The following is a 20,691-nucleotide window of genomic DNA, read 5'->3' on the forward strand; positions in this document are numbered from 1 at the left end:
AGTTCTAAACTTTAGTGTATGTATATGTATATTTTTATATTAAGACATTGTTCGTTATGGGTGCAAAATATAGAACAGTTGTGTGGGAGCTACACTCTAAAATCTGACAAGTTGACTTTACTAAAAAAAATATAGGAAACCGATTGCCTTGAAAAAGGTAAGTAACTATAACTAATAGTTTTAAGTTTGGTTACTTTACATATTCTTGTTCTGTGTACTTAAGATTTGTTGTATGTACTTAATTTTGTGAAGTAATTTTAACTTAGTTTGGTTAGGTTGTTTCAACTTAGAAACAGCAAGTAACATTAACTTGTTATTTACTTAGCTATATCAAGTTAGTCCAACCTACATGAACAGTACTGTTTACTTAGTAGAATCTAGGAAACCGATTGCCTTATATGAATAAAGTAAGCACAACAAAGGATGATAAGTTCACAAGGCTCTGTTTATTTTAAACAAAAATCTATTATAACAAGCCTCTTCACAAAAGGCCAATGCCAGTGAAACAAATAAAATTCTATAATTCAAATAAATCATACTTTTAGCCTTACCACAAGGAAGCTCTAGTCGACTTTCAGGCTAAATAAAGCATCAGTATGCTTTGAACTGTAACAGGAAGGCACTGTAGCGTAACATTTGACTCCAATTTGTAAAAAAGTTGTAAACCCTCTTGTATTGAAACTTACTTAGCCTTACTTGGGGCAATATGTCACAAATCCACAAAATGTCAAAATAACAATACATTGCAACAATATATTACTATTACATCTCTGCTCCACTAATAGTGAGTATTTAAACTTGGGCTTTTATTTTCTAAACTTAGTGACTAACTAACAAGTTAGTGTTGGTTGATTAAAACAAAAAATACCCCATATATTTAACACAATACAATTAGGTAATAATAAAAAATGTAGGTAACCACAAACCTAACTGTACAAACTGAAATAATAGTAATAATAGAAGTACCCCAAATCATCTGTCTGTAATCAAGTGTCTATGCTTCAGCATCTTTAACTGTTAGTTGTAGATGCGTGCAGCTTTGAGCCTCTACAACAAAAGTGCATTTTTCAAGCTCTGAAGTTTTGGCCTGAGGTTACCTACACCCAGACTGAGCATCACCCTTTGAATGAAGTCAAAGGTGTTTTTTAGACTTTTTGGATAATCAAGATGAAGGGCATAGATTAGTCCAAATATAAGGCAAACAGCTTGATCGTGGCTTTCAATGTCATCCATGACAACTGTACCTTCCAGAATAATGCCAATGCTGGATGGTTCAAGGTGTAGAGCACTTGGGCGTGGCTGCTCACTGACTTCAGGAATGACAGTCAATATTCCCACAGGAACATGGCTGAAATCTGCCATGGAATCTGAATCCTGTGGATATTAAGAAAAGTAAAAAAAAAAATACAAATCAGGTGAAAACCTTGGCTTCCTAGTGCACGTATAAGACCAAAGAACACACCATATTTTGGAATACTTACAAAACAAACTTGGTAGAATTCTCTTCCATCATCCCCGAGGAAAACCGACAGACAGCGCAGGACAGCAGTCCTCTTGGCAATCACATCATTTGTCTAACAGTAGGAGAAAAACAGTAAAACTAAATAAAAGCATTGTCTGAAGAAACTGTATCACATTTTTCCAAAGTAAGTGATAATTGTTCATTGAGAGCGCTTGTGAGAGCACTTATTTATTGTCTTGCTAAGATATAATGTTGATATCCTTTTTGCCTTTGTACAATTAATATGAGGCAAAAGTGGCTGGTTTTGCCTAAAATGATTACTGTAAATGAGTAAGAGGAATTGTGTGATTGTGTGCATGTTCAACTGAACAGAATTTCCTGTCCCTTAGACAAAAAGAGAAGGAATGCTTACCCTGTTTTCAACCTGGACAAGGATCTCTGAGAGTGTATTGCCAATGATTCCCTTCTTAGCCTTGAAGATCTCCAGGAAACGTGGGGTGTGGCGGTCCAAGGACTCAAAGAAGTCTTGCTCTAGATCCCTACTTGCCACTCTGGTGAACTCTGCAAAAACCTTTATGGACAAAACAAGAGAAACACAATATCTTATTAAAAAAAAGTGAAAAGAAAACCACAAAATTGGTTGACAAATTGTATGGGGTGGCCCATTTGTATTTTCTACATTTTCCTCTTTGCTTACCTGTTGTTTCCTAAAAAGAGCTGGCCAGCGTTCCAACATCTGCTTTACAGATGGCTGCTCTTCCACAATTTCTTTACGTCTCAATGAGAAGGTCTGGCTCATCAGGCGATTCACATAGAGTAGATTTGGCGACCTTTTCTTCATTTCATTTTCCAGGTTCTGTCGAGAGCTTTCAAGTGTCAGTCCATCCTCACCCAGTGGAAAATTAGGCAGAAAGTTTGTCTCACTTCTCCTGGGTCTCTTTAGATTTTTTGCTGGTGGCTCTCCACCTGGGTTCTGTCGGGTTTTTTTGTTACCGTTGACAGACACATCTACCATTCCACATTGGCGGAGTTTGGCACGGAGATTACCCATTTTGAATTTTAAGCTGTTCTTCCATCCATTGCAAGCCCTGGTGGATCCTGGTTCTTTAAGGCAAGGGTGCTTACTGATCAGTGCCTCAGCAACAATACAGAAGTGTTCATCTTGGGGATAAGCTGAGTATTTATACATCTCCTCTGCTAGCTTCTGCAAAATGTCATGCTTCATGTCTCGTGACACTGACATGCGTGTTCCATCTCTCATGTAAATGAGGTTTCCCTGTCTCAGTCTATATTCAATATCCACAGAGAAATATGGCACCTCAAATGTGGATGGCCATGGGTCACGTGAGGTTTCCGTGTTGTGTGGCAGAATTTCGGTGTCAGATGAACTTGCTGTAGACCAGTCACAGGCTGAAGATAAAGGGCTGACTGAAGACAATGTCACGGTTACATTTTCAAGTGAGACGATCTTCAGTGTTGGTCTTGTGGGTAATTCGGTTAAATCTGAGACGTTGCAAAAAGCATTGTTGAACTCCGGGTCTTCATAGTGAAGCATGAAGTCATATTGCAGATTGAGCCGTTTTTTCAGCTCACTTATGAGTTCTTCCAAACTATTGGGCCTTTCTTGGAAACTGACCTTGCGAATGTCGTTTTCACCAACCACTACTCTCACTGGCCAGGATTGGTCCATGATTCTGAAAGGGGGAAAAAAACTTCAGCACAAAATGTAACGTTTCAGGGTAACAAACAGCTGGCCTTTCACTCTGTAGGCAGAGAGGGGAACAATGTCATTGAGGTCCTTTAACTGGGTTACAAGCAGGCTTGAGCTACTTTTGCAGACTTCGTAAGATCTGAGGTGTTCATGATACCATGCAAACATCTGTCTGCAAATGAACATAACATTGGTATCCACAATCAAAATCTGATGAATCTGCCTGAACTCTGGAAGACCTGCACATGAACCAACAGACACCAACATGTCACTTGCATACTTAATCCCATCTATGAAGACAGATCTTGCTGCAAGGACTGTCTTTTGAGGTGAATATCTTGCCAACAAATATTGCTGCACACCGTCTGGAAGGGAAGAAACAAGGATGCTCTTTGCTTTATCCAGTTCTAATGCCGGTTTAAAAAATGAAGCAGACTCTAAGTGGTAGGCCATCATCTTCTGATGTCTATCAGCTAAAGTCAGAGGAACATTTCTGAAGTTGTAGGCTTCACGAATGACACGCTTGAAAAATTTGTGCTTCCCCTCAAACCTCATTGTCCACACATCCGCAAGTGGTCCATATACTTGAATCAGATGGGGATAATGCTCCAGGTAATGGTGTTTTGGACGGAGCCTGTAATGAGGGAATGCCCTTTGAAGCAAAGACCTATGCTCTGACACCTTGAAATCCAGATAGTGGAGCACCTCCTCGGTAAATCTTGAAGACATGGCCAATTCAACCACATCTTTCAAGCACAGCAGAACTTCCCATGTTTCATCTCCCTCTGGGATATGATGACCAATCAACAGGGGAATCAGTCTGATCAAGCTCCAATTTTCATGACCATTTCCTCCAATGGTCCCTCTTGCTTGAAATGTTTTTGGTATTGCCTGAGGCTGGTTAGTCTTGTCTGAATGTGCATAGGGAAAATCCTTTATAGCACAATTGAGCATCTCAAGTGTAAGGAACTTCCTTTTTATCAAGTCCTGAATGCAAATGCACAGCTCAGAAGGAACGATACCTTCAAGCAAATCATGGAGGATATCAGGGGGAAAACCGCCCACAACATGAAAGTGCTCCAAATGTTCGCTGAGCGGACAGGTGTCTTTCACACCATATTGCTTTGCCATGTTGGCATCTTGCTTAACTTCCAACACCTGTTGATCATGTTCTTGTTTTGTTCTCAAGCAAAAATGTCCAGAACTAACTTCTTTCTCTTGTATTTCCTGCCTTGTAGCCATGCAAAAGCGGCAAATTTTATCAGAGACAAAGCTTTCGTGGAATCCCCCCAATGAATGAGCTGCCAAATTATCTGCTGCAACATACATAACAGTTCCTCTCACACTTGATCCCAGTTTCTCCACATATACGCCATGCTTTTCAAGAAGAACTAGATCATGAAGGAGTGGCCGAAGAACTTCAGAATACCCACATGCTTTGACAGTATTTGTCTTACAAAGAAGAGCCAGCTGTATTGAGTAGAGGGAAGAGCGAAATCTTGGTGCAAGATTTGCAAGTACCCAATACACTGCACATATTTTGTGCTTCTTTTTGGAGGTTCCGAGTGGATTTGCAACTTCAAAGTCATCTATGTAGAGACCCAAAGCAATGGTAAAATTTTCTTCCACCAGTAAAGCATTTTCTTTGAAACATGAACCATCCCTGAATGTGTTATATCCTTGCATATAACTGCTATTAACTTGGAGAGCCTTGTCCAAGATTTCCTCTTTGTTTAACAAAACCTGGAGCATTTGAAGAACAGGTATGTAAACAACTGACTGCTTCTCTTCACTCATAACAAATTCAACAGGTTCCACGACTTTAAATTCTTTTATTGTGTATGATGCTCTTTTGCAAGACGTGGATAGGGAACCTCCAACCTGAGTGTGTTTCAGAATAACATTGCTCTCTGAGATTGCATTTACAATTTCTCTTGCAATGGACACATCTGCATCAGGATAGTAGTTCAGGAGTATTCGTTGAACAGCAGAAAAAAGCAAAGGCTTTGAAAGGTCCATTATCTGCTGTATCTGCTGTATTAAATCTTGTACAGCGCTTTCAGATATACTGAGTACAGTTCGCATTCTGAGGAAGAGGGCTGCCAAATTGTGCTCAAGCTGATGCTCCAATTCCTCAGTATTACCTGCTACCAACTCCTCTTCATGCAAATCAGTTTCATCTTGAATGACACTTTCCACTTCAGTTCCAGAAACTTCAATCAAAGGTTGTGTGTGTTTTAAAATCCCTGGCTTGAACTGCAACTGGCTATGCATCTGTCTGCCATCATGGTTTTTGCTTTTGTGGGCATTAAATGTTGTATAGACGCTCGTTTCAAAATCACAATTCTTGTAGGGACACTGGACTTTCTGGCACATTCGGATATGTGTACGCAAATGTGAAAAAAACTCCTTTTCTGCACATGGCTCTGCGAAATCACAAAGTTGACACTGGAATACATGTTTTCTGGCATCAATAAGATGATCATTGATCAGTGAGTGTGCTCTTGATAAATGTACCTTCAGTGCGTTAAAGGACTTAAATGTGCAGGGGCACTGCTTATGAAGACATGGTAAAGGTAATGCTCTTGTGTAGCCACCATGTTTAAGTCTATAATGTTTAAGAAGCTGCCCTCGCTTTTCACAGGTGAAGTTGCAAAACTTACACGTCCACTGCATCAGTGTTGATTGTCTGTCTTCAATCTGCAAAAAAAAAAAAAAAAACAGTCACAAACATGGCTTTAAATGCATAGATATGACAAGAGGAGGAGGTTGTGCTTACACTAGATCCTACTTTAAACCAAGTGCACTCACACCTGACCTAGTCTGTTTTGGTTTTTCAACTTCAAATATCATCAATACTATGGTATCAAGAATTTACAATTACTATGCTTTATAATATGTACAGAACATTCACAAAATTGGTTAAGCATCTGACAAAACAAAAAAAAGTTAATTGTATTAAAAACTTAACCTAAACTTACATAAAAAGTTTTATTTCTATATGCAGAAATCATTTCTAAAGCTTCACGTCTCTCTTGAAAATGAGTTTAATGTCTCAACAAGATAATCTGTATTTTATTTTATTTTTTTCAAGGCTTTTTTGTTAATGTTGTTTACATTTCAATTTATTCTATGTCATTTTTAATTAGGACTCGTATCGATCTCGTCATAGGTACTGTCACTTAACTGTTTAATCTCAATCATTCATTCACGCTTCTGGAAACGTTATGACAACTCCGCCCTCTATCCCCCCCACAGCAGTCTGACTGTACAGCCGCAGAATGGCAGCTCCAAACACGTACCATGATTAGCTTTGGTGAAGCAAGAGACCCCATATAGACCCAATAGCAACAGAGTGAAAGCGTTTGGTTATTAGCCATGTGCTACAAATAACCTATTCTCGGGGCATAGTCATACTACAGGCTACTAATAAAATCACATGTAATCGTATTACAGCATACAGGTATTATAGCTTACGCGGCGACGAAGTTTACACCAACTTCGGACCTGCATTTTATCAGTCTTCCCGCAGCTTGGTTACTCCCGATCCATAACACTGTCTTAGTGTCTCCTTGTAAACTGTCCTACAGCACGACTCCACTTAAAGTGAATGCTGCCTCTACCTGACCGAATGAAATGAAGACTAGCATCGTGAAAGCACCATAAACGCCATTAGCATCGAGAGCATCGAGAGTACCATAAGCACCGTGAAAACGGCAGAGAAAAACTACGCGACAGTTTCACACATACCCAGTGTAAATAACATGATGCACACAGATATGCCAAACTCTCATTGCATGTCTATAATTAGCCCATCATCCCGCTTCCACAGGGTGCTAGCTTGAAAAACAGGTCTGAGTTAGCATTCGGTTAACTTCTCGCTTTTCTTATACTCAAGACTTTCCTGACACAAAACAAAGTTACAGAAACAAATCGAAGAAACAAGGTGAAACACTATTTTCTGCTTACAGTATACATGCTTACAGGCTACAAGTAAAATAGCTAATGTGTCTCTGTGTGTCCTACCGTGCAGGAGAAACCTTGCGAAACGACGGTGGAGGAGGGAAAGTGAACGTTATATTAAACTGTTACGAAAGTTCCCCACAAGGAGGCACCTAACCCCATGATACTACTCTTTGTCAATTATGACGCTAATAAATTATTTGCAGTCATTTACAGACATAAACACTAAACGCTGTCAAAAACAACTTATCGAAGTCTTAGTTTAGGCCTATGTTAACGTTAACATTAGTCTGCAAATAGTCTTATCACCTTCTACATGCAAAACTGGCTTGTTACAATAATGTGTAAAAATTAAAATCATAGATGACACACGACGATATTGAAGTGTAATGACTCACCTTGAGAGGAGGTCTGCTTCTTCCAACGATCAGTTTCAAAAAGTTTCTGGAATCTTCCCGCTATGCTTTACTGCGCATGTGCACTGCTGAACTAAAGCCTTCACAAAAAGTTTCAAGTCCAGTTTACACAAGAGAACTTAGTTTTATGCCTCTCTCAGGCTAAGCGAGCATGTTACTCACATTCCTTGAGTTAAATCGACAGGATAGTGAGACTTAAGTAAGGTAAACAAATGTAAATTAAGTAAGCATAGATATTACCTTTTAGAGTGTAATAGTATTTAAAGAAAGCAGAATGTGTTGTGGGTTGCTGGACTGTCCTTCAGCTGAAGGACATCCTGTGTGGGTAAGTACCCACACTGCTAAAATGTCATTGAGTAACGCTTTGACACACAAACAGCTAGAGGGATTTTTTTGTGTATCTGACCCTGACCTCTAATCTTCCTGAGCAAGGTTGAAGAGGAAAAAGAATATTGTTACAGGAAGAAAAGATCTCCCTTCTTCTTTTTCCACAGATAGTAACACGTTCCTTTATGGTTTTTTAGTGGTGTTTCTGTAACGTTTTTGCTATCGCAGTGCAAGTGTATGATCTTTGTAGACATTCAAAATTTGTGAACATACAGTTCTGATTGGTTTGCATTATCATTTAGCGTCTCATTTCCATCGGCCTAATGCAGAATGAACTGCAGGCTGAGGAATGTGACCGAGCAGTGGTTGAAACTCCATAGCTCTCCTGAGACCCTTGTCCAAGTTTATCTATCATCTGCCTTGTCAACACAACACTGTTTCTTAATGGACCCGAGCTAATACAGCAGTTGCCCTGTATAACCTACACGCCCATTCCCCAGAGCCTTGAAGAAAAACTCACACAACAAACAAGCAGAGAAGCACGAGGCCTCTGAGTGGTGTTCTTGCGCAGACAGAGGCCCCTCATTGAGAAAAAGACAAGTAACAATGCATTATATTCATATTGGAGTGGAGCCCGGAGTCCTCCACTGTGAATATCACCTTTCAATATTAACCTCTCAGTGACGGACCAGCTCTATTAATAACAGAATCTCAGTAACTGTTGGATTTCTATCAGAAGGGGAGAGCTGTGTGTGGTTGCCTGTGTCCTGATCTTTCAGTGTGTATTCCCACAGGTTGCCTGAATAATATTCCAATGAAAAGTGTCGACAGTAATCTACAGCGATGTCTGGTTTCTTTATCGGTCTCTCAGTCACTGGCAAAGTGTCACAGTGACAGAAAGAGTGAAAGTTTTTCTTAGGGGAGGTGAGGATGACGTATGCTCTGAGAGGAAATGCAACATAATTACTACATAATTATATCTTTGATAAGAAGTACCAAGGGAATTTAAAAGCCTAAATCAATCCTATCAACTGGCAACCTTGTCTACAGCCACCTGAAAGGATTCCCTGTAAGTAAAAAAATTATGTTCAGGAACGTGTTTTAGTGAAGGACAACGTTTTCTCTGCTTCACTGGCAAAAAACAACTGCCATAAATCAGAGGCCAAGAAAGTTGTAAACCATTTATTATCCAGATGTTGTTTCATAAGAGAATCATGAAGACACCACTAGTTTTGCTACTTAAACTGATCTTATGTCCTTCTTCCAGGAACCAGGGGTGAAGAGGAGCCTAATCCAAGTCAGGCCAGTGTACACTGAGTCCCTGTGTCACTGTGGTGACTTCATTTAGCAGGAATGGTGCAGAATGATGTTTACTACAATACTAGAGACTGTGACGGAGTCATGCAGCAGTTCATTCTCATCTGGAACAGAAGACACCCCAGGCAAGCTTTTGTTCTAACATTTATTCTTCCCTCCAAGCCATCAGCTCCTACTATTGCATGAAAGTTACTGATTACCTTAAAATTAACCTTTGCAAAGACTCTTCCCACATTGGCCACCTGACCTCACAAGAGACAAGATGATTGGTAAAAGGTCACCTTCACCCCCCCCCCCCCCCCCCCCCCCCTTGAAATTTTCTGTTGAATCCACGGGTGAAAAAGAATATTTAAATCTGTGTCGAAAAGTTACGGTTTTAAAGTTCAGTCTTGACCTTTGAAATAGCATTTACTAATGACAATCAAGAATTTTTGTAAAGCTTTGCAAAGCAGCAGCTAGACTATGTCTGTCCTACCGCTCTATTGAATGGACCAGAAAAGCAAGTTTTATCTCCATTGACCAATATGTAGCCTTATTAGCAGGATAGCTCTGCAGATGCCAATGTCAGTCTGTCACCTGGTCCACCACTTTGGTCCGGACTCTCAAACAACTACTGGATGGGCTACCATTAAATCTGGTACAAAAATCCATGCTGCCAAGAGAATGAATCCTAAAGACTTTACTGATCCTTTGACTTTTAATTTAGCAAAGTTGGCCTTTGTGGTTTTGAGTGAAATGTACTGACAACTATTGGATGGATTGTTGTTAAATTTGGCTCAGACATTCATGTTCCCCCAAGGATGATTTATGAAAATCCATTAACTTTTCATCCAGCACCATGATCAGATCAAAATTTTAATGTTACATACTTGGGTTTATGACTTGTCTCTAATACAATGGGTTCACCTCTCTCACCTCAATAGCTGGTTGAATCCCTGCTTCTTTCTTCAGGATGATGGCTAACACTCGTGCTTCACAAGTCATGACTGGCTGAGCTTCGTGGTGAGGGCCCTCGGTGCATTCTACAGGTGCACCTATGCTAACAAATGTTAGCATGCTAGTGCATAAATTTATGCACTTTTTTTTCTTTGGCAGTTAGTGCATCAAGCTTTACTCAAATCAATAATCTGTGTCCTTGGACACAAAGTTTATGTCCTTTCTCTGTGATGTATAGGAATGCTCTGTGACATTCACTTCTCTCAGTTATCACTGTCTGAACACCCTGCATTCTGTATGAAATGAGCATTCACTTAAAAGCATAAAGCACCACAGGAATGGTAACTGCCTCATCTTGGTCTTGTTTTTCAGACTAAATATGTGGTCCTGTCCTGTATCAGTCCTTTACATGGCAGTTTCAGCTAAGTGATTTGCTGGTGCAGGGGCATGTTGACAGCCCCAGCAGTTGGCCCTAAACATTACCACACCAAACTCAAGTCTAAACACAATCAGCAAACCACAGCAGTCTGTCTGTAGATCTATGAAACACCCATGTTATCCTTTAATTCCCTATTTTGGTGTTACCTCACTAGCCTGCTGGCTTGCTGTGTGTTGTATGGTGATATGCAGAAACTTAGTTTACTTTCTCATTTCCACACAGCAGAACTGTCATGTCAAACTAGGGTAAGTGAGCCCCAGCTCAGTAGGTTTTCATACAACACAGACCTCTCTTCCCTAAACTTCTCACAGTCAGTCAGTCAACATATCTCAGTTTCCAGGTCTTGACAGTATTTTCACATTCCATTCTGGTGAATCATCGAAGTCCTTTCTCAAGCTCAGGGCTGTTTATCTGCAGTCTTGAAGTAACAATTTCCTTTATTTACAAAATGCAAATCCTATTCGCCTAACGGTATCCACTTCTCTTTGACTGGAAATTCCCTAATCAACTGAAAACATGGCACAAAGTTTCTATATTACAATTTAATACCAGAACAACATCTTCTTCTGTTTCACTTTACTTTTACTTTATTGGGAAGTTTTACATGAGATTAAAACATTGTTATAAAATGCTTTTTTGCTTCACAGTGTTTTGTAGAAAGACATTGAAAATACAAAAAAAAAGCAGAATACTGTAACTTTTCCAAATGTCTCTTACAAAATGTTCTTTAGCTCAGTCACTTCTGTTCCACAAGCTGCAGCATCATAGCATGTGAGTAACCACGTGGGACTTGTGCTCATCTGTTTGTACAGCTCCTGCACCCAAAACATATGGGTTCACTCCCTCAGTGTGAGTGGGTGTGTGGGTGTGTGTGCGTGAGTCACCATGACTGTTCAGAGGACGAAGAAAGTATTAGAGACTGAGGAATGAGTATTGCCTCACTCTGCCTGAAGAGGCTGAATGAGTTTTTCCGAGAAGATCCCAGAGTGATTTTCTAGATCTGCGTGCTGGTTCCAGCTCTCCTCCCTGATCCCCTTCACCATGCCTTCCTGCTGCGAGAAACATTAAACACATGTAAGATCTTAAGGAAGCAAACTAACACTCAGATGCTTTGTCAATGCTACAATGAACTTTTACCGTGATTTCCTGCTTAACAGCTGGACAGTCAGAGAATCTAGGGTCATGTTCACAAAGTGTCTTATCTCACCAGTAGGAGCTCTCCTCAGTGATTCCTAACTATGAGTTTCCTCTCAACAGGGCAACTTTTATTGATATTGTTAATAAATGACCAGTCTGTATTAGTGAATGTGAAATAAATAGTAATTCATAAATAGGAGTTTGTAAAGGAGCAGGAAGATTGGATTAGATTAGATTCAATATTAAGTCATCAACAATATAAATAAATTTCACATATGAAACAAAGTAAAATATTATCTTGTTTCATTTTATTTGCTGATTATTTAATGTTCATTTAATTAACTGTCAAACAAATGCAGATTGTTTCAATTTGCTTGTGAGCTTTTCCAAAACACTGGTACAACTGGGCACATCACCTGCAGCATTTGACTGACTGTGAGCAGGTCTCAGCGATTTATATGTCTTCTTGACTGCCTCTAACTTATAACAGATTCAGGGAGATACTTTTAGTTATTACAAGACCAAAGACTTAGTAGTTGACAGGCGTTTTTCAGCCAGAAAGAAGCTTCTCTGAGCCTTAAAATGTTTTCTGAATAGGGCCCCAGATGTTTAAGAATATTTTAACTTGAAACATTTTCTTTTTTCAGATCCATTTTATCTGCAGTAGAAATCTCTGGCATGGGTTGAAAAATGTGATGTGCTGTGATGAAGGGTACATGACTAGTATACACCTAAAAGCCTGAAACAGAAACGACCAATCCCCATAATGAACTGGCCTGAAGAGGAAAAAGGTCCACAGCCGAAAGACGGAGCAGACTTTACAGGAAATCTGTCTCTATCTCTGAAGTACCACAGGAAGTGAGATATGCTTTACAAGAAAACATACAAACCTTTTGAGTGTCAGCAAGCACCAGGATGATGTCTCCCTGTTCAAACTGGAGCAGGCCATCTTCAGATGCTGCGTGGCTCTCTAGCGCCACCCCCTGGTGTAAAACACAGAGTACATCCATTAAAGAGAAATAGGTAAATGCTTTTTGGCTGTATTTGAGAGATTCCATTTAAAATACAGCAGTTTGTCTAGACACAGAGAGATATTACTTCAGTACAAAGTAGTTCCAGTGAAAACCTTTCTCAGTGTTTCAGTGTTGTTTTCTTAAATACCATGAACAACCACAAAAAATTCCATTCACCTCCTTTGTATTTGACTAGAGGCAGAAATCTCAGAGACTGTTATCTCAAAACCTTGACAAATTAAACAAAAGCTGTCTACATGGCTAGATGCAACTGAAGCTAAACGATCAAGTTTTTTTTTTTTTTTTGGTGAACCAGCCTCTTAACTCAAAGTTCAGTGGCTGTCCTGGTTCAGACATTGTAACTGAATTTTAGCCACTTGGGGGAAATGGAAACAAGTACAAGAAACAAGTGTAAACATATCACCACCATTTAAATTGATATGATGAGCAACTACTCATGTAGAAATGTTTCTCTACCAACTCCTGAGGGAAATATCTGGCTCTTTAGCTGTTAAAGGCTCCACTCTGTTCCCCAGCTTGTCTCTGACTGTGTCTGTCTGCTGTTTTTAGCTGTTTTTTGATCAGGTAGTGTACCAGGGATTTCTGGAGCTTTCTCTGCTTTCTCTGAAACCAGCTGCCCACTGAGGCCGAAAAAGACTATGAGAATAGGGAAAGTGAACCAAAACATTTAAAGTGTCAAGGGGACAACTAAGCAATGAGCTGAAATGTACTATGAAGCTCAGTAAAGCCGAGGGAAGGTGGTGATAACTGTCTGTAGCTTTATCACTGGACAGAACCATGTCACATTGATTTCATGTTGTCATTTGATGCATTCTTATAAAAAAGATGAATTAGAGCCACTTTAAAGCATAGTTAGGCACCTTGTACAGGACGCCAGGTGGACTGTGGGAGCTGGAGTCATCTCTTGATTCAGCTGTCTCCTGGCTGACTAATGTTTCCTCCGTCTCCTCTGTCTCCTCCTGCTCCTCAGCAGGCAGCAGGGGGCGTTTGTCTGTGGAGTGGAAGGAGAGGCGAGGAGCAGGAACTGGTTGTTTGGACTTGGCCACCCCTGATGGTGGCTCACATACATCCTCCTGCTCTGGACTCTGTGGGGCATCACTATCTGCAGAATCAGAGGGATTGGACACTTCCTGACTTGCTGCCTCTGACTTTGGGACTCCCACCCCAGAGTCATCTGATTGGTTTGCAGCAAGCTCTGCTTCTTCTTCTGCTTCAGCTTCAGCTGCTGCCTCTGCTGCCTCCTTCACAGCCTCCTCCGCGGCCTCCTCCACCTCCTCTGGACTCTGACCCCCTGTGCCCATGTTGCTGCTCTCATTGTTGCATACTGACTGCCTCTTGGGTGTGTTGGTGCCGCTGGAGCTGAGATCGGAGTCTGACGAGTTGACATCTTTGGATGAGACGCTGCTCTCTTCTGGTTGGCTGGTTTCTTCAGAGATGCTTTCAGTTCGTTGGGCAGGGGAAGGGGGCACACCGTCTTTTCCGTTTTGGGTGGAGGAATGGATGGAGACATGGTCAGCTGGGAAGGCAGTATTGCAAGGGATAGGGTTGGAGATAACCAGGGACTTCCTCTTCTTTGACTTGGTGGTCATACTATTTGAAGAAAAAGTACAATATGTTAGTTTTGCTAACATATTTTCTAACAGAAGAGCCAGAAAAGAGTTTGTTTTCATTAGTGTTCCAACACAGAGATTAGAAATGGCAGCATTAGGTATGTGTGTTATTTACTTACGTGACAAGGAGTCACTTGTTATGAACAATGTAGCCACAGATGAGGAAATGTTTGCAGCACAATGTCTTACCTGTTCAGACCCTTGACGATGAAAGCTTTTCCCGAGTGTTGAGTCTCCAGTTTCTTCATCACATTGTAAAGCTCACGGTTAAGCTGCGAAACAAAGTGGAACATAAACAAACAATTCTACTTGCAACACAAATACCTCATTAAAACTGTAGTCACAATTGGTTGTCATGGCATGGTTTTTACACCATCATCAACATTATTAGCATGAGAGTGATGAAATAAAATGGCCGGTCCTCTCTTACCACACTCATTTCCTTATAGAAGACGTCTCTCAGGTTTGATATGTTTTGGAACACTGTCACGTAGCAACCTATACGACTGCAGCGACAAAGAAAACAGCTCCATTTAACTACACAACCTACTTCAGTAAGTTAATGCAAAGTTCAGTTATGTTGTCCTACATTAGTAGAACAGCTACACAATGAACAGTGTTGAACCCTAGAATACGCAGTTACACATCAGATCTGAGTTTCAATTTTCTTTTCAAAACTTTCATTTAAGAATAATGTCAAACATGTCAATATTTTTTTGCACCATAACCAGGCCAATAAAGGGCTGTTGAGACCAGTAATTATTCTGATATTTGAGAGTTGAATGATTTATCAGTGAATAATAAACAAAAATAAATTACAATCTTCATGTGGATCTCTTAGATATGTAAAAGAACTGTGAACAAAAAACATGAGTAACACATTTTACAGTGTAACAGAAACTCTGTGCGGTCTGGTGGACAAACTATGTGAAGGAGAAAATTATTCTACATTACATTTACCCTAGCTTGGCATTTCTGTACAGCAGCTTCCTGTTCCTTATTGGCCCAATATAGACATATACAGATATACTGTGCTTGCCATAAGCTCATATTTGACTGATCAGCTTGACCAATTTATCCATCTGTTTTGCACCCAATTGCCATATTATTCATGCACAGGTTGAGTTAGTTTTTAATTAAAATCACACAGAGGATCCTTCTGATATACAACAAAGATGAAAACACAGGTCTGCAGTTTGTTCAGACAGACCTGTGTATTTCAACACCACTGACACTGATAAAAGTGACACTGTATGTCATTCCCACCTCTCTCTCCTCACGTTCTGTTATCTCGCCTGTCTTTTATCTAATACCGGCATTAAAGCCCTCCAAAATAATGAAAACAAACAGGCCAGTGGTGTGAAAAGCTTTTAAATGTTTAAATTTAAAAGTAAATAACCTACGTTTGTGATTTCAGATTTAGTCTCATTTGGCACCATATTCAAAATATGTTAAAAAACTCTGACATTTTTATAATGCCACTTAAATTACTTATTTGCACATCTCCACACACCTTTCACCTTTCAAGTTCTAATCAATCCATATATGTCTTAAATATGTAACAAGAGACTTGCACATGAGCTTTTAACCTGTTTGTTTGTGCATGGATATTGTACCTTTACTTGTCATGGTCTAAAACTCCACAGATTGAAACATACCTCTGATGGAGAACAGGCAGCTCCTCCCTCAGCTCATTATTTATTTCTTCAAAGACATTCTGGGCCTTGTTAAACTCTTCTTCTGCCTGTTACAGAGGATTTGAAAGTGTTTAAAAAAAAAACAACTTAGAGCTGCATTTCTGTGTGTACTGTAATAGTAATGCTACCTTTGCTATTTTGGCTTCATCCTTTTTCTTGGCACTCTGTAGCGCCTCCAGGTGGTGACGTGCTGAGTCGTAGTCCACCAGCTTGCGACCGCGTTTAGCAACTCGTTCCTGAAAAACAGATTGTAGTTCTACTAAGTAAAATGTTCATCTTCAGCCAGCAACAGGATGGATCACATCACGTATTATCAAAAATCAGACTCGTGTGCAGCGTTGCAGGAACTGCTTCAAGCTTAAAAGTGTCGCGTTACCTTGACCTCAGGGAACTGGGTTGTATAGTTTTCCATTGTGCGAACAATCTGGTCACTCAGTTTCTCTTCATAGTCGTTCCACAGCAAGTCTTCACTCTAAGTGAATTGAAGTTTAAAAAAAAAATAAAACAAATTCAATATCTCATATTCTGCTCTACTGTACACTACCTGCTCAGCACCAACAGCAAACACAAACGTAGCTGGTAAACACACTGGAGAATTTAGCAATTAAAGAAACAAAAGTGATCCTCACTATCCTCAGGAGATGGTGGAGACCAAAATGGAGCTTAAAATTACAATGTCTACTGGACTCCAGTGACCAGAAACATAATCCTAGGAGAATGCTAATGTTGCTGTTGGATCTGCAGTAACATAATAAAATGTAATAAATATAATAGGCTGTTTGCTAATGTCAGCCATTACATTACTTGTTCATACCTGTTCAGTGAAACCAAGTTTCCTGAAAACAAACCTGTCATGGTGAAATGAACTGATTTTATCAAAACATCTGGCTGTGTGAACTGGCTCTCCGGTTATTGTTGTAGCACATATTTACTTCTGTAATGACAGCAAGGTCCTCCACTCCGTTCCAGTCTGACTCGTAGATATCTCGCAACGTCTGGGACAGCCGCTTGGACGTCTCATGCACGGCTGTGGAAAAGAGCAGGAAATTGCAGCAGTAAAAATAAAATCTTATAATGTAATCATGACTCCACATGGATCAACTTATCATCTAGCATCAGCAGCACAGGGAGCCTTGTGGTGGTGGTATTGTTTTCAGGGTTTGTGGCCCTGTCACACCCACACCAAGAAGGTCAGAACAACACTGGTTTCCTGGCTGGAGCTCACAATGCAGGAGCAATAGCTGACCACACTAGAAACGGATGCACATGAATCACATATGCAGTGCTGTGTCTGCAGTTTTTCAATGCAGGATTTTATTTGTTCTTCTATAACATGGCAACGCAGACAGAATTGCAAAAGTCAGACACACGGTCCAAGAATAGAAGAAATTCACTTCCTTATTATTCACTTTCTCTCCTCCTCACAAAAGTGTTGTGTTCTGTTAAAACTGTGTTGTGCGTCTGTACCTGCTGTGCATGCAGTGAAAACCTACCTTTCACAGCTGCATAGTAGGCTTTGACGTCTTTAAACAACCTGCCTCCATCGGTCTGTGTGCAGAAGCGAAAAAACGAAGCAGAAAACAAAAAGAAGTTAAATTCAGCACCCAGTCACAGTATTGCTGTGAGGATCTGTGTAGATTATGCTTCATCACTTCCTTCACATCGCAAAGAAATTAAGTCAGCATGTTTCTGTTGAGATGCAGACTGCTTTCGTTAACTTTTTATGCACCAGGTTTCAACCTGCATATAATCCAAAATCCAATACAATCTAACCACGATGCTGATTTCAAATTAAGCTACAATCAAAACATTTCTTGTGGTGATGGCAGTGGTGAAGTGAAAGCAGGGTTGTGTCAGTTATGTAGACATCCTTCCTGTTGCTCCTTGTCAGTTTCCCTCCAATATTTGCTGTAGTTTTTTTTGCCTTAGACACTGAATGAACCTTGAACAATGTAAAAGTGAACGTGTAATGTTTACCCAACAGCAAGTTGTGGCCACAAGTGAGTAAAAGGATCATGATAACTGCTAAGTACTAATATCATGTAACAGTAGCACAAGTAGAGAAGAGCCATAAAGTAAGTGCACGAATTCAGTCATTTCCATTGCACAGCAAATATGAGTCTGAAGTTGGTTAACATTAGCACATAAGCTAACGGTCATACCTACCCAAGAAAGGCTGTAAGAACAAAACCTGAGTACATTACACTGAGTAAGGCTATATTTTCTAAATATTTTATATTTTATTTTCAAAAGGAAGATTGTGTTTTTTCCTCTTTCAAGAAGTTATACAGTCTTGCTTTACGTCCTCTCAAAGAGTAAAATTGGGTCAAGTGATTAGTTCATAAGGACGTAAATACCTTTTAAAATGGATGGTTTCTTAAATATGAGAATAGATTGTGTAATTCCTTCTAATATCAAGGGTAATGTTTGTGTACACATCGAGAGGAGAGACTTCAAGCAGTTTTCATGCAGAATTGATAAGAAAATAAGAGAGAGCTGTATCTTGTTTCAAGAATTTCCTGTTTTCAAGGGCAAGCTGACTGGCTGACTTGTGGGATGGCATCTCAATGCAACAACAAAGTCAAATCACTTTTTTTCAGACTTAGCAGTAATCCATTTAACTGGAGGTCTTTGGTAAGGGGGATAAAATGAGCTGTTTAACAATAAAACCAGACTTTACTAGATCTTTATTTGAGCCTCTTTATCGGAGTGAAGAGCAAAGAGTGAAGAGGCCTTCTTTTATTGAAAAGGTAAAGTGCTGGTGTACCACCTGTTGTTTGTTGAGGTTCTGGAAGCATAGCTCAAACTGTTCATCCTTGGTCTCCATTGTTTTGCCAAGTTTCTGAAGGACCTGAGAAGGGACGAGAGAGTAAGACAGAGTAAGTTTCAACACTTAGATGTACATTAATTATTAGTGAAGCCAGACTAATAAGTTGGCCTGGCTGATCCACATTTATGGCACTACTGATATATCTACAATAAGTTCATGTGGAATCACCTAACTAATCACACGTGTCTGACTATTACAGGGCGCTTCACAGATCACTGCATGCAGCTGTCTGAAAGACTGAGTGACACATTTCATGACCTTCAGCTTTAAATCTGCAACAAAGACTCTCATTATTGTGTCTATCCTTCATTTTCCATGGTTAAAAAAAATCCCCAAAATAGCCTTCAATCTTTCAGCTTCAGATTACATGAAAACACCAGACAGACACTGCAGTCGCTGTTTTGAGGTGGATCAACCAAGGCAACCACAAACTGAGTGAGAAAGGCTCAGTGAGTGAGAGGAAGTGAACAGTCAGGAAGTGGCAGCTTTTGTATTTGTGTGCATTACTCAACAACATCATGCTATTCTGATAGGGACAGTGCAGATACTGTTTCATTATGTTATTATTAAATGCTTCAGGCTGGCAACCCGGTAATGCTTCAAAATGTGGACAGTTTATAACACAGCAAACAATATGTAGAGCATGTGGCTTATTGTCTTGTATGCTCAACGGTCTGCGTTGGCACTTTCTCTTTTCCTTTTAGTCTGAATCACAGGCTCCTAGGTCCAGTTTGGCTTGACATGATTTGATTCTCTCACCTTGGACTATTTCATTTTTGAGTTACAACTCTGGACAGACAGATAACAGTAAAGCTGTTTGGGCGGGTAACAGTGGACGCACGCCAACATATTTAAGAGCAAAACAACAATTTTCTCATTAGCCAACTTCTAATAAGAATAATAGTGAAATTGAATTATTTTTCCTCTAAAACTCTCCTAAGGACCCTGCTGGTCCCTGTTAGGGAGCATTTGTCGTACATCTCAGGCTGCACCTCCTTCATTTGTGTTCCACAGAACCTGTCATTACATTACTTATGCAGAAAGGTCTAATTAATTTTACAGCAGGGCTCCTACTGAGTTTGTACCAGCACAAGATAAAGCTGGTTGAGAAAACAAGTTCGATAAATCTGTCTCGTGGTTTACCGAACTGATGACAGTGCATGTACATTATTGTCTACGAGTTACATGGACCCAGTGAAACTTCAAAAAGAGTTGGTTTCCTGGCTCACCTTCTCCTGAGCTCGATTCAAGGACTTCTGGACCCGTTTGGCGAGGAATCCAGCTCCAGCCTGGAGGTTTGGGCCCACCTTGTTCTCTGCCATCGTCAGTGTTCTCCGTTCGTCGTCTCTGGGCGTAAACGACCTCCTCCGCTCCGCTTCCTCTGCAGAAACTGCCTCGCCGACCGAACTGCGACTTCAGCTCAAGGCGATAGAGGTGGAGCAAATGTCAAGACACAGACACCCACACGGTCTCTCTCTCTCTCTCTCTCTCTCTCTCTCTCTCTCTCTCTCTCTCTCTCTCACACACACACACACGCGCACACACACACACAGGGGCGATGATCAGCCCAGCTGGGCGTGAGGTCCTTCACATCATCATCATCAGCAGCAGCAGTCTGCTCTTGTTCAAACTTGTTAAAGGAATTATTGAGAACTGTTTCTGCGTGTCTCAATCTGCTGAACAAACACCGTGTGCGCTGTTACAGAGCTGCGCTCCGCTCCCTCTGGCCTCCGGTAAAGGTGGAAGTCGTTTAGTGACACTCACCTGAAAGTTATGTGTGCAGATTGCGTTTCTGTGATGATGCGTCCCTGA

At 40.4% G+C, this 20,691-nt stretch overlaps 2 protein-coding genes across 3 annotated transcripts; both read right to left on the minus strand.

Moving 5' to 3' along the window:
- Positions 1 to 1,017: 1,017 nt before the first annotated feature.
- LOC121178924 lies at positions 1,018 to 7,776 on the minus strand. The gene is made up of 7 exons (XM_041033427.1): positions 7,535 to 7,776; positions 5,837 to 5,873; positions 2,160 to 3,156; positions 1,875 to 2,033; positions 1,482 to 1,574; positions 1,204 to 1,374; positions 1,018 to 1,047 (listed from the first exon to the last, which is right to left on the minus strand). The coding sequence occupies exons 3-7, from the start codon at positions 3,150 to 3,152 to the stop codon at positions 1,018 to 1,020; spliced, it is 1,446 nt and encodes a 481-aa protein (XP_040889361.1). The 5' UTR covers positions 3,153 to 3,156; positions 5,837 to 5,873; positions 7,535 to 7,776.
- Positions 7,777 to 11,140: 3,364 nt separating this feature from the next.
- Positions 11,141 to 20,389, minus strand: bin2b (bridging integrator 2b). 2 transcript variants are annotated; one of them, XM_041034768.1, is made up of 12 exons: positions 20,109 to 20,389; positions 18,820 to 18,900; positions 17,543 to 17,597; positions 16,982 to 17,076; positions 16,426 to 16,521; positions 16,178 to 16,285; positions 16,011 to 16,096; positions 14,783 to 14,858; positions 14,542 to 14,624; positions 13,603 to 14,332; positions 12,599 to 12,691; positions 11,141 to 11,620 (listed from the first exon to the last, which is right to left on the minus strand). In XM_041034768.1, exons 1-12 carry the CDS (start codon positions 20,199 to 20,201, stop codon positions 11,510 to 11,512), a joined length of 1,707 nt encoding a protein of 568 aa, XP_040890702.1. In that variant the 5' UTR covers positions 20,202 to 20,389; the 3' UTR covers positions 11,141 to 11,509. The 2 variants fall into 2 exon arrangements, with proteins under 2 accessions (XP_040890702.1, XP_040890701.1); XM_041034767.1 differs by having other exon boundaries at positions 11,141 to 11,623.
- Positions 20,390 to 20,691: the final 302 nt, after the last annotated feature.

Source organism: Toxotes jaculatrix, chromosome 3 (genome assembly GCF_017976425.1).
Source record: "Toxotes jaculatrix isolate fToxJac2 chromosome 3, fToxJac2.pri, whole genome shotgun sequence".
Classification (NCBI taxonomy): Eukaryota; Metazoa; Chordata; class Actinopteri; family Toxotidae; genus Toxotes; species Toxotes jaculatrix.

What these genes read in the sequence shown, in the direction of transcription:
- LOC121178924 (XM_041033427.1), bottom strand. Translation starts at nt 3,152, where the DNA reads ATGGACCAATCCTGGCCAGTGAGAGTAGTGGTTGGTGAAAACGACATT. An exon ending in TTGTCCAGGTTGAAAACAGG is followed by an intron (nt 1,575 to 1,874) that starts GTAAGCATTCCT and finishes TCCTACTGTTAG; the next exon opens with ACAAATGATGTGATTGCCAA. An exon ending in TTGAAAGCCACGATCAAGCT is followed by an intron (nt 1,048 to 1,203) that starts GTTTGCCTTATA and finishes CTTTTGTTGTAG; the next exon opens with AGGCTCAAAGCTGCACGCAT.
- bin2b (XM_041034767.1), bottom strand. Translation starts at nt 20,201, where the DNA reads ATGGCAGAGAACAAGGTGGGCCCAAACCTCCAGGCTGGAGCTGGATTC. An exon ending in CCCAGTTCCCTGAGGTCAAG is followed by an intron (nt 16,286 to 16,425) that starts GTAACGCGACAC and finishes TCTGTTTTTCAG; the next exon opens with GAACGAGTTGCTAAACGCGG. An exon ending in TGCTTGCTGACACTCAAAAG is followed by an intron (nt 11,624 to 12,598) that starts GTTTGTATGTTT and finishes TGTTTCTCGCAG; the next exon opens with CAGGAAGGCATGGTGAAGGG.